The 11,148-nt window shown below is 47.9% G+C and overlaps 1 protein-coding gene across 1 annotated transcript in view; it reads right to left on the minus strand.

Annotated features, from left to right (window-relative positions):
• Window positions 1–1,207: 1,207 nt before the first annotated feature.
• Window positions 1,208–11,148, minus strand: part of unc-119 (unc-119 lipid binding chaperone) — a 36,831-nt gene continuing 26,890 nt past the window's right edge. Inside the window, exons 4-6 of the mRNA XM_080276971.1 lie at window positions 11,095–11,148; window positions 4,038–4,210; window positions 1,208–1,363 (exon numbers count right to left, since the gene is read on the minus strand). The exon at window positions 11,095–11,148 is cut by the window's right edge and continues 61 nt beyond it. Of these exons, the coding sequence (XP_080133097.1) occupies window positions 1,248–1,363; window positions 4,038–4,210; window positions 11,095–11,148 (343 nt within the window). The 3' untranslated portion in view covers window positions 1,208–1,247. The remainder of the gene's footprint in view (window positions 1,364–4,037; window positions 4,211–11,094) is intronic.

Genomic DNA, 11,148 nt, shown 5'->3' on the forward strand with positions numbered 1-11,148 from the left:
ATGTAGTGGAGGTTGAGGGTTAGGTGGAGGTAAGGACAGAAGCATGGAGTGGAGGTGGAGGTTATAGACAGACACGGGTATGTAGTGGAGGTTGAGGTGGGGCATAGACAGAGGCATGCGGAGGAGGTGGAGGTAAGACAGAGGCATGGAGTGGAGGTGGAGGGTCAGGTGGAGAACAGCTGACCAAAAGAATATATAACTACTTCCTTTTAACTAGGCCTAGATTTTCGTCCTCTCTACCTCCTTCCCATAGCACTTCTTCGTGACTAGCACCATATTATAATTTCTTGTTACAGCACAGCATTGAAGAAGGTGAGAGGGCAATTTTTACGCCAAGTTGAAGTGAGCGGAGTATAGGAGAAGGTGAGAGAGGGGGAGGAGGAAAGAATATGTAGTGGAAGTGGAGGGTGGATGATCAGGCCTTAAAGTGGAGAGCATGGTGGAGACTTGGGTGAGGAAGGTGGAGGGAGTTTGAGGTGGATGCTGGGGAAGTGGACGTGAGAGAAGTGGAAGAGGAAAGGACCGGAAGTGGATTGTACAGGTGAATGAGGGCAAGGTGGAAGGAGGAGATGAGGCTGTGGATAGGTGAATGTGGAGGTGGGGAAGGTGGATGTGGAGGTGGAGGAGGTGGGTGTGGAGGGGGAGAAAGTGGATGTGGAAGTGAAGGAGATGGAGATGAAGACGTAGGATGTTTCTGTGGGTATGTGGAGGTGGAAGCAAGAAGTGGAGGAGGTGGAGAGAGTGGAGGTGAAGGTGGAGAGGTGCTAGAACCTTGTGGAGAGTAAATAAGGAGACTCATATGGAGGCAGTGGAGGTAAATGTGGATAAGTGGATGATGTGGAAGCAACAGGGGAAGCTGGAGGTGGAGAAGCATGTGGAGGTAGAGGAGGTGGAGAGACAGGACGAGATGAGTGTGAAGAGGCTTGAGAAGGTGGAGAGAGAGAAGCCTGTGAGAGTGGAGGAGAGGGTGGAGAAAGTGGATAGAAGAGTGGATGAGGTGGAGAGAGGGGAGGAGGTGAAGGTGATACAGAGGGAGAGAGTGGAGGAAGAGAATCATGTGAAGGCTGAGAAGGTGGATAGAGTGGAGAGAATGGATGAGGTGGAGAGAGGGGAGGAGGTGAAGGTGGTACAGAAGAAGGAGAGAGTTGAGGTAGACAAGCCTGTGAGTGTGGAGGAGAGGGTGAAGGAGGTGGATAGAAGAGTGGATAAGGTGGATGAGGTGGAGAGGGTACGGGTGGAGGCTGATGCTACTGGAGTCCACCATTGTATGCGTAGTCGGCTTTGTTATGCATGATGAGCTTATCGTCGACAAAGTAGAAACTGTCGCTACGTGTGTCAAAGGGGTGCTTGATCATTTCCTCGGCTGCAGGGAAATGAGAGAAGGGAGATGAGGATTAGTATGGGGTGGAAATGAAGGGGGAGGGATATATAGACACATAGAAGAAGGCCTTGGGTTCCTTCTTCTTTGTGTTAAAAAAAACATACACTTATACACAGGAAGGAAATGAGGACAGATAACGCTTATACTTAAAACACACACACACACACACACACACACACACACACACACACACACACACACACACACACAGCAGGATCTAAAGCCAAACACACCGTCCCCCATTCCTCCTACCTCCCCTTCCCCCTCCCCTCCCCTCCTCCATCTTCCTCTCCTTCCCTCTTCCTTCATCCTTTCCTCCACCATCTTCCCTCTGCTTCCCCTTCCGTCTTTCCCTCCATTCCCCTCCCCTCTTCCACTAGCCTTCCCTTCCCCTCCCCCCTTCTATCCCTTCCTCCTCCTCTCTCCTTCCCACCCCTTCCTCCCTCCCTCCCTTTCTCCCTCTATCCCACCCTGCTTCCCTCCCTCCTCCTTCCTTCTCCCTCCCACTTCCCTCCTTCCCCTTTCTCCCGCCCACACCCCTCCTCCTCCCTTCTCCCTCGCACTCCTCTCCTCCCCCCTTCTCCCACCCACTCCCCTCCTCCTCCCTTCTCCCTCCCACTCCCCTGCTCCTCCCTTCTCCCTCCTACTCCCCTCCTCTTCCTCTCAAAATATACACTATACATATAAAACCAAGAACCCGTCGACCACCATTAAAATTAACCAAACAATAATAAACAAAACGAAACAATATGAAAAACAACCAATAAATTCAAGGACAGAAAGGCAGTGTAAAAAAAAAAAAAGAAAAAAAAATTACTGCCATATATTTTCCTCAAATTCCTAATACTTTAATGTTTTTTTTTCCTTACTTATCGTTCAGCATTTATTTTGAATTTATTTTGATTTATATGTTTATACGTTCGGCTTTATGTATTTATTTATTTATTTATTTTTTTATTTATGGCATTTAAGGTCCTTTTTAATTTACATTTTTTACATGGCCAGAGTAAAAATATCGTCGTAGGGAAGGGGTGTTCTAGCTGGCGTAGGAAGCTTCGTAGCAAATGTTCGTGAGTGAATTATTTTGCCTATTTCACCTCAACATTTCCTAGTATGTTAGTTTATCGTTTTCATCAGTAATAAATGATAGGAGAGTTATTGGTGGGTAATGTTCAAAATAAATCGCTATAGAAGTGGTGTCAGGGAGCCTTCAGAATCTGTTGTTGCCCCCCCCTCCTCCCTCCTGCATGCTTGAGCTAGGGGGGCGGGGGAGGGGAGGGGGCGTTGGGGGGGTCGTGGTGGGCAGACACTGTTTAAGTCGATACCTGGTGCCGGGGAGTCTGTCTGGCCGAGAGAGAGAGAGAGAGAGAGAGAGGTCATGTGTAAGTTTGAGGGAAAAAAGAAGAAAAAAGAGTAATGATTAATTTGAGAAAAGCCATTAAAAAAAAGTAGCAATGAGAGATAGATAGACAGATAGAGAGAGAGAGAGAGAGAGAGAGAGAGAGAGAGAGAGAGATCCAGCCACCAGGGAGGTACTTAGATTAGGCTCATTTACAGGTAATTACTCCAGCGATTGAAGACAGGGACGCAGACCAAGGTAATTAGTTCACGAGAGAGAGAGAGAGAGAGAGAGAGAGAGAGAGTGAAGCATGTGAGAAAGTAAAGAAAAAATATGTATGGTAGATTGAGGTTAGAAGAATATTGTAAAAAAAAAAAAAAAAAAAGGAAAGGAGAGAGAGAGAGAGAGAGAGAATATTCCATCCATTCTTGCCCTGTTTCTCTCTGTCTGGCTGTATGTCTTTCTCTTATCCCTCCAGTTTGTCCTCGGTCTGCCTCTCCTTCCACCTCGTCCTCGATCTCCCTCTCCTTCCACCTCGTCCTCGATTTCCCTCTCCTCTTTCTTTATCCACTTTTGTCATCCGCACTCCACTACCCCTCCACACTTCCACCCTCCCACCTCCACCCCATTAACTCCACCACTCTCTTGTTAAGTCCACCAGGGTAATGAACACAAGGCATTTATTTAGTCACCCCTCCGCCCCCCCCTTCGCCCCCTCCGCCTCCCCTTCGCCCCCTTCGCCCCCTCCGCCCCCCATCGCCCCCCTCAACCCCTCCACCGCCCCCTCTCTTCCCCCGCACCCCCCTCACCCTAACACCTTCCTGCATCTCTCTCTCTCTCTCTCTCTCTCTCTCTCTATCCATAACCCTCTCAGACACAAATCTATCGTAATCAGCTGGTAATTATGCTCACAGGTGTGGAAGAAAATTACATCATTTCTCTCACACCATCTCTGAATTTATCTATCTGTGTATTTATGTATCTATCTATCTATCTGTCTGTCTACCTATCTACACACCCAGCTCAGGTGGAAAACTCCTTCATGTGTTACCAGACTTGGAGTGTGGGATGAAGAAAGCTTGATATATGCATACCTCTCTATACTCAATCTACCGTCTTACCTGCCCGTCCACCTGCCTTCTTATCTACCCATCTACCCACCTAGGTCGGGGTGTATCGTGGGGAACTCGTAGATGTGTTCGCAGGTGTTCTTGGAGTTCGGGATGCAGGTGATGTATATGTACCTCTCTCTATACTCAATCCATCTACCCACCTACCTGTCCATCCACCTGCCTTCTCATCTACCCATCTACCCACCTAGGTCGGGGTGTATCGTGGGGAACTCGTAGATGTGTTCGCAGGTGTTCTTGGAGTTCGGGATGCAGAAGCCGAACTCAAAGTCGAACGTCTTGAGTAACTTGTCTCGGAAGAAGTGACGCTCGATCATGCGGAATTTGTTAACCGCCCTCCCGCCCACCGTGAACTCCACCCTGCGGGGAAGAGGAAGAGGGCGTGGGCGTGACAGAGAGAGAGAGAGAGAGAGAGAGGTAATTCCAGTTATAGGATGATACGTGAAAAATAAGAAAAAAGTGAAAACCACGCAGGTGCTAAGAATATATTTGGTGAGGGGATGTGAGGCGGGGTTAATTTGCAAGCAGGGGAGGAAAGAGAGAGAGAGAGAGAGAGAGAGAGAGAGAGAGAGAGAGAGAGAGAGAGGAAAGGTGAAGCATGTGAGAAAATAGAAAAAAAATTCGTATGGTAGAGGGAGATTAGAGGAGAATATTGTATAAAAGAGAGAGAGAGAGAGAGAGAGTATATTGGGAGAGGGAGCTAATATTTTTTAGGGGAGGGCGAGGGGCAAGGGTGGAAATTATGGGAGTTGGGTTGAAAAGTATGTGGTGTGTGGATGGTATCTGGGAGGGGATGAAAGGTGGGGAGGGGGAGAGAGAGATGGGGGGAGAAGGGAGTGGGGTGAAGGAGAGAGGGGTGGGGAATGAAGGAGAGAGAGGGGAGTGGGGGATGAGGGGGAGATGATGGTGGGGAAAGTGGGAGAAGGAAAAGTGAGGGAAGAGGGAGAGGGAGATAAGAGGGAGAGGGAGGTGGGGGAGGGGGAGGAGGTAGGAGGGAATGGGGGAGGTGGGAGAAGAGGGAGGTGGAAGTTGGTGGGGAAGGGGGAGAGGGAAAGAGACAAAAATAAATATGTGACATGGGGGGAGCAAAAATATTAATGGCCAGGGATGTTTGGGGGTACGTTGAAGCAGGGGATGATGATGATGATGATGAAAAGAGGAGGAGAATGAGAATGAGGGAAAGGGAAGGGGGGAGTATTGCTATAGGGGTGAGAATGAGGGTTGGGGGAGAGGGGAGTATTGCTATAGGGGTGAGAATGAGGGTTGGGGGAGAGGGGAGTATTGCTATAGGGGTGAGAATGAGGGTTGGGGAGAAGGGGGAGGGTAATGCAGGTGGTAATGGGGAGTTATGAGTGAGGATGGGGGGAAGGTGATTAGGTATACAGAAGGGATCGAGGGGAGGAGAGTGGCGAGAGGGGAGTGGAAGGGGAGTGGGTGAAGGTGGAATAGCTCAGGAGGGATCGAGGGGAGGGGAGTGGCGAGAGTGGCGTGGAAGGGGAGTGGGTGAAGATGGAATAGCTCAGGAGGGATCGAGGGGAGGGGAGTGGCGAGAGGGGAGTGGAAGGGGAGTGGGTGAAGGTGGAATAGCTCAGGAGGGATCGAGGGGAGGGGAGTGGCGAGAGGGGAGTGGAAGGGGAGTGGGTGAAGGTGGAATAGAACAGGTGAACGATTGATGTGTTGGATATGAATTAAAAGACAAGTTTAATGGATTGGAGGGTGGATATTTTTTAGTTTTGTTGCTGTTATTGATGTCATTGTGGTTGTTATTGTGGTGGTTCTTGGCTCATCTTAAACGTCAACCCAGTGGACTACAGGCTTAAGTTTCCTTCATCCTGCAGTCCACCACATCCTCTTTAAATAAACACAAAACAGGTTAAAATCATAAGAGTACATATCCGGTGAATAAACATGAAAAAAATCGATGTGAGTGAAAAAACATCGACAGTGAATAAATGAATAACGTGAAAAATTCCTTAACATAATGAATAGTGAAAATATGCGACAGGTGAGATAGTAAATGTTATTGGGGGTAATTAACCGAGGAATGAGAGGTAATGGCCCTGTTAGAGGAGACAATGGGTGCAACAATATCCATCACAGTGGGCTAATGGTGGGTTAATGGGCAGGTGAATTAGTGGGTGAATAATGGTGAATGGAAGTGAATGGGTGACAGGGTGGTGGTGGTGATGAGTAGGTGTGAGTGAGGGAAATGAATCTGAGTTTGAATATAGTATCTGACGCATTTTTCTTTTTCTATTTTCATCTTGTTGGGGAATGGAGATGAGTGAGTGACAGGGTGGTGATGAGGAAATGAGAGTGAGGACATGAATCTGGACATGACAAGTGAATGTGATATGAGTAAAGTGAATGTTCGTGCGTGAGTGACGTGAATCCGGCCGTGCGTGGCTGACATGAAGCTGTGTTGCATGCCTTTGCGTGTGTGTGTGTGTGTGTGTGTGTGTGTGTGTGTGTGTATTAACGTGTGTGTATATATGTGTGTATTTACGTGTGTGTGTATATATGTGTGTATGTATGTGTGTATATGCGGGTACGTGTGTGTGTGTGAGTCAAGCACGTCCACATAGCTAGGTCACCCCACTGACCCCATTCCACTTGAAGTCCTGAAATCCTTCAAGCCTTCCTAACACCTCTTCCTTAGCGATTTATTTTGCTTGCCATGTCACACTGCTACAGCTCTACATCCTGCTCATAGCACTTCTTCGTGACTAGCATCGTGTTCTAGTGAGAGGGAGCCACCTAATCCCACGACGATTCCAACCCTGACCTGCATTCCTTCTCTTCCTTTGTCCGTCTCTCTCTCTCTCTCTCTCTCTCTCTCTCTCTCTCTCTCTCTCTCTCTCTCTCTCTCTCTCTCTCTCCTTCCTTCCTTCCTTCTGGCCCTTTCCTTTGTCTTCTTTCTCCTTTCCTTCCCTTTTCTTTCTCTCTTTCCTCTTCCTCTTCGTTCCTTTCTTTTCATCTCTCTCTCTCTCCTTTCTCTCCCTCTCTATCTTTTACTTTCTCCTTCTTTCCTTCCTTCATAATTTCCTCTTCCTTCCTTCCTTCCTTCCTTCCTCACATTTCCTTCTTCTTCCCTCTGTCTCTCCTTGCTTCTTCACCCTCTCCTGTCCTTTCTCACTTCCTCTCTCTTCCCTCACCCTCTTCTTCTCTCCTTTCTCACTTTCTCTAATCCTCTCCTTTCTCATTTTCTCTCCTCCCTCACCCTCTCCTTCTCACCCTCTCTCGTTCCTCATCCATTAGGCTTTGGTCCTTCTCCTCGTAAAATAAAGTACATCTCTCTCTCTCTCTCTCTCTCTCTCTTCTTACCTCTTCTCTTTGTCTCCCCCATTCTTTTTCACACTTCTCCCACTCTCTTCTTTCTCCTTTCTCTTTCCTTTCCTCTCTTTCATTTTATTCACCTCTCCCTCTCTCCTTCTCTTCCTTTTTTTCTCTCTCCCCCCTCTCCCTTTACCCCTCTTTCCTCTCCCCCTCCCTTCCTCTCTCCTTCATTTTTCACTGCTCTTACTCTCTCCTTCTCTCTTCCTTCCCCTCTCTCTACACCCTCGTCTCCTAAACTCCCCTCCCCCTTTTAAATCCTCTTCCCCCTTTCCTTCCTGTTTTTTACGCCCCTCCCCCCCTCCCTCTCTCTCCCCGCCCCACCCCTTCTCTCATTTTTCACACCCATTCTCTCTCTCTCTCTCTCTCTCTCTCTCTCTCTCTCTCTCTCTCTTTCCCTAAACCTCCTTCCTTTTCTCTCTTCTCCTCACCCTCCCTTCCCTCCCATTTTAAACACCTTTTATAGCTACGGTACATGTAAGTTCATGCCTCTTGTCTACAAGACACTCCGTAAACAATGTACCCGTACAGTGTTGCGTCACGATATTATACATTTTCAATTCATTCAGTGCAAACAAAGCAATATAAGCACCAGATTAGGATCTGCACAGATAACCCTGAGTTAACGGTCACTACTCTTACTTTCGACCTGTGATGGGCTGTGGATCACTGAGGGTCCATGTTAGTCAAGTGACCACCATCGGGATTTTTTTAATGTACCAGGTGTCACTGCTTCAGGATGAAACTTGTGTACTTGTCCCATATGGGAGAGTTCCCTGTCTCAGTGGAGTGAACGGAGCTAGGGCCTGATTGACTGCTGCCTACCTTAAAAGCGCCAGGCAAGGCTGCTGTACCACCCCTAAACATCCACACTGTGCAGTCCCCTCGTGTCTACAGGACACCCCGTAAACTTAACATAGCGTCACGCCACGTCATTATACGTTTTTCGATTTACCCAAAGCAAATGAGGTAATATACAGTAAGCACAGATTAGGATCTGCACAGATAACCCTGAGTTAACGGTCACTACTTTTACTTTCGACCTGTGATGGGATGTGGATCACTGAGGGTCCCTGTTAGTCAAGTGACCACCATCGGGATTTTTTTAATGTACCAGGGGTCACAACTTCAGGATGAAACTTGTGTACTGTCCCACATGGGAGAGTTCCTTGTCTCAGTGGAGTGAACGGAGCTATTGCCTGATTGACTGCTGCCTACCTAAAAAGCGCCAGGGAAGGTTGCCGCACCACCCCTAAACATCCACTCTGTGCATTGCACATCCACACTGTGCACTGTGCAGTCCCCTTTTATCTAAGACACCCGTCTTATATATTTTTCAATCTCCCCAATGCAAAGAAAGCAATATAAGCACAGATTAGGAACTGCACAGATAACCCTGAGTTAACGGTCACTACTCTTACTTTCGACCTGTGATGGGCTGTGGATCACTGAGGGTCCCTCTTAGTCAAGTGACCACCATCGGCATTTTTTTAATGTACCAGGGGTCACTGCTTCAGGATGAAACTTGTGTACTTGTCCCACATGGGAGAGTTCCTTGTCTCAGTGGAGCAAACGGAGCTAGGGCCTGATTGACTGCTGCCTACCTTAAAAGCGCCAGGCAAGGCTGCCGCACCACCCCTAAACATCCACACTGTGCAGTGTGTAGCTTCCACGTTATGTCCGCAGACTTCCCATTAACTCAATGTACCGGTTTATAATGTCATGCCGTAACTATTATTTTATATATTTACTTTCTCTTTCAGGTTACTCTATCGGGTAGCTTATAGATAAAGTATTATAGAATGTGACTTTTCCTTTCCAGTGTTTCCAATAAAATTTCCATGTCAGTTTTTCCATGCAGCGTGGTGGTTTTTCTCACTTTTTCCTGGAGGGTTTGGTGGTGGGGGGAGCCTTCTTGCTTTACTATCCTTATCCTTCAGCATGTAGAGTTAGATCTTGTAGTCATAGTTTTCTCTAACAAGCAGCCTCGAAAGGACCATAAGGTCTGTTGCTGTTTGCTTTCCTGTGTAATCCTGTGTAACCTTCCCCCTCTCTGTTTCCCCTCCCCCTCACCCATCCCCTTCCTCTCCCTCAATCCCCCTTCACCTTCCTTCCCCTGACCCCCCCTAGTCCCCCCCCTTCACCTCCTCCCCTACTTCCCCTCACCTCCCCGTAACCCCTTCCCTCCTTCCCCTCACTTCCCTACCCCCTCCTCACACCCCTCCCTCCTTCCCCCCCTTCCCTACCCCCCTCCTCACCCCCTCCCATCCCTCCCCTACTTTCCCTCACCTCCCTCTCCCCTCTTCACCCCCTTCCCTCCTTCCCCTTACCCCGTCTTCATCCCCTCCTTCCCCTCCCCTTCCCTGAGTCATGTGAAGGCAATATAAACCATCCTCCAATTTTCCGAGATCGATGTCAGGGTATGTGGGTCAGCGGTCACCACTAGAGATTGATGGTGATGTGTGTGGTGAGTTGTGGTGATGTGTGCTGGTGTGGTGTGGTGAGGGAGGGGTGGTGTTTGGGATTGTGTAAGGGTGTGAAGTGTAGGGGGTGGTGGTGGTGGTGGTGGTGGTGGTGGTGTGTGTGGTGAGGTGTGGTTGTGTGTGTGATGAGGTATGGTTATTGTGTATTAAGATGTGGTGATGAGAAGTGGTGACAGTGTGTGGTGATTAGGTGGAGGCTGTGTGGTGAGGAGCGGTAGCTGGTGACGAGAAGAGATTGTGTAGTGGTGAGGTGTGGTGACAAGAAGTGACTGTGTAGTGGTGAGGTGTGGTGATTGTGGTGATGATTTAGAGTGACTGGTGACAAGGTGTACTGATTGTGATGATGATGGGAGGTGAGAGTGTGGTGACGAGAAAAGATTGTGTTGTTAGTGGTGAGGTGTGGTGAATGGTGATGATATAGGCTGACTGGTGACAAAGTATGGTGATATTTGTGGTGATGGGAGATGAGTGTGGTGACGTGAAGTGATTGTGTGTGATGATGGTTGTGGTGATGGCAGGTAATTATCGTGTGACGTGTGTGTGAGTGACAGTCCACAACAATGATTCTCTCTCTCTCTCTCTCTCTCTCTCTCTCTCTCTGGCATTCTTGTATTGTGCTTTTGTCATGTTTGTTTGTTTTCTTTATCCTTGTTTATTTGCTGTTGCCTTGTTTTTTGTTTATATTTGTTTTTTGTCTCTCTCTCTGGTCATATTGCTTCGTGTGTGTGTGTGTGTGTGTGTGTGTGTGTGTGTGTGTGTGTGTGTGTGTGTGTGTGTGTGTGTGTGTAATATGAGTACACTTGAGTAATTACACGTTTCCCGTGTGTGTGTGTGTGTGTGATATGAGTACACTTGAGTAATTACACGTTTCCCGTGTGTGTGTGTGTGTGTGTGTGTGTGTGTGTGTGTGTGTGTGTGTGTGTGTGTGTCTATAGATACAGTGCAATCCATATTCTTTACGATTTAGGAGGCTCCCTAGCACCTCCTCCTTAGCTATTTATTCTTTCCGTAGTATACCTGTCTGCCCTTGTATTTTTTTTTTTCGTATCGACATTAGGGAAGAAATTTTAATGTTCCAGAAAAACTAGTCACGAAGAAGTGCTAAGGAGGGATCACTAACGCACGCTAGTCACGAAGAAGTGCAAAGGAGGGATTTCTAACACTCTAGTTACGAAAAAGTGCTACGGAAGGATTTCTAACGTATGCTAGTCACGAAGAAGTGCTAGGGAGGGATTTTTTAAACACAATAGTCACGAGGAAGTACCACAGAGGGGTTTCTAACGCATACTAGTCACGAAGAAGTGCTATAGAAGGATTAGGATAGTCAGGAAGTGCTATGGAGGGATTTTTTAAACGTAGAATAGTCACGAAGAAGTGCCAAGGAGGGATTTCTGACGCATACTAGTCACGAAGAAGTGGCATACTCACGTGGCGCCGACGGTCTTCAGCTTAAGGAACTGTGGGGTGAACTGATACCTGACG

Source organism: Coenobita brevimanus, chromosome 8 (genome assembly GCF_032717465.1).
Source record: "Coenobita brevimanus isolate Jiangsu-jjx chromosome 8, ASM3271746v2, whole genome shotgun sequence".
Taxonomy (NCBI): domain Eukaryota; kingdom Metazoa; phylum Arthropoda; class Malacostraca; order Decapoda; family Coenobitidae; genus Coenobita; species Coenobita brevimanus.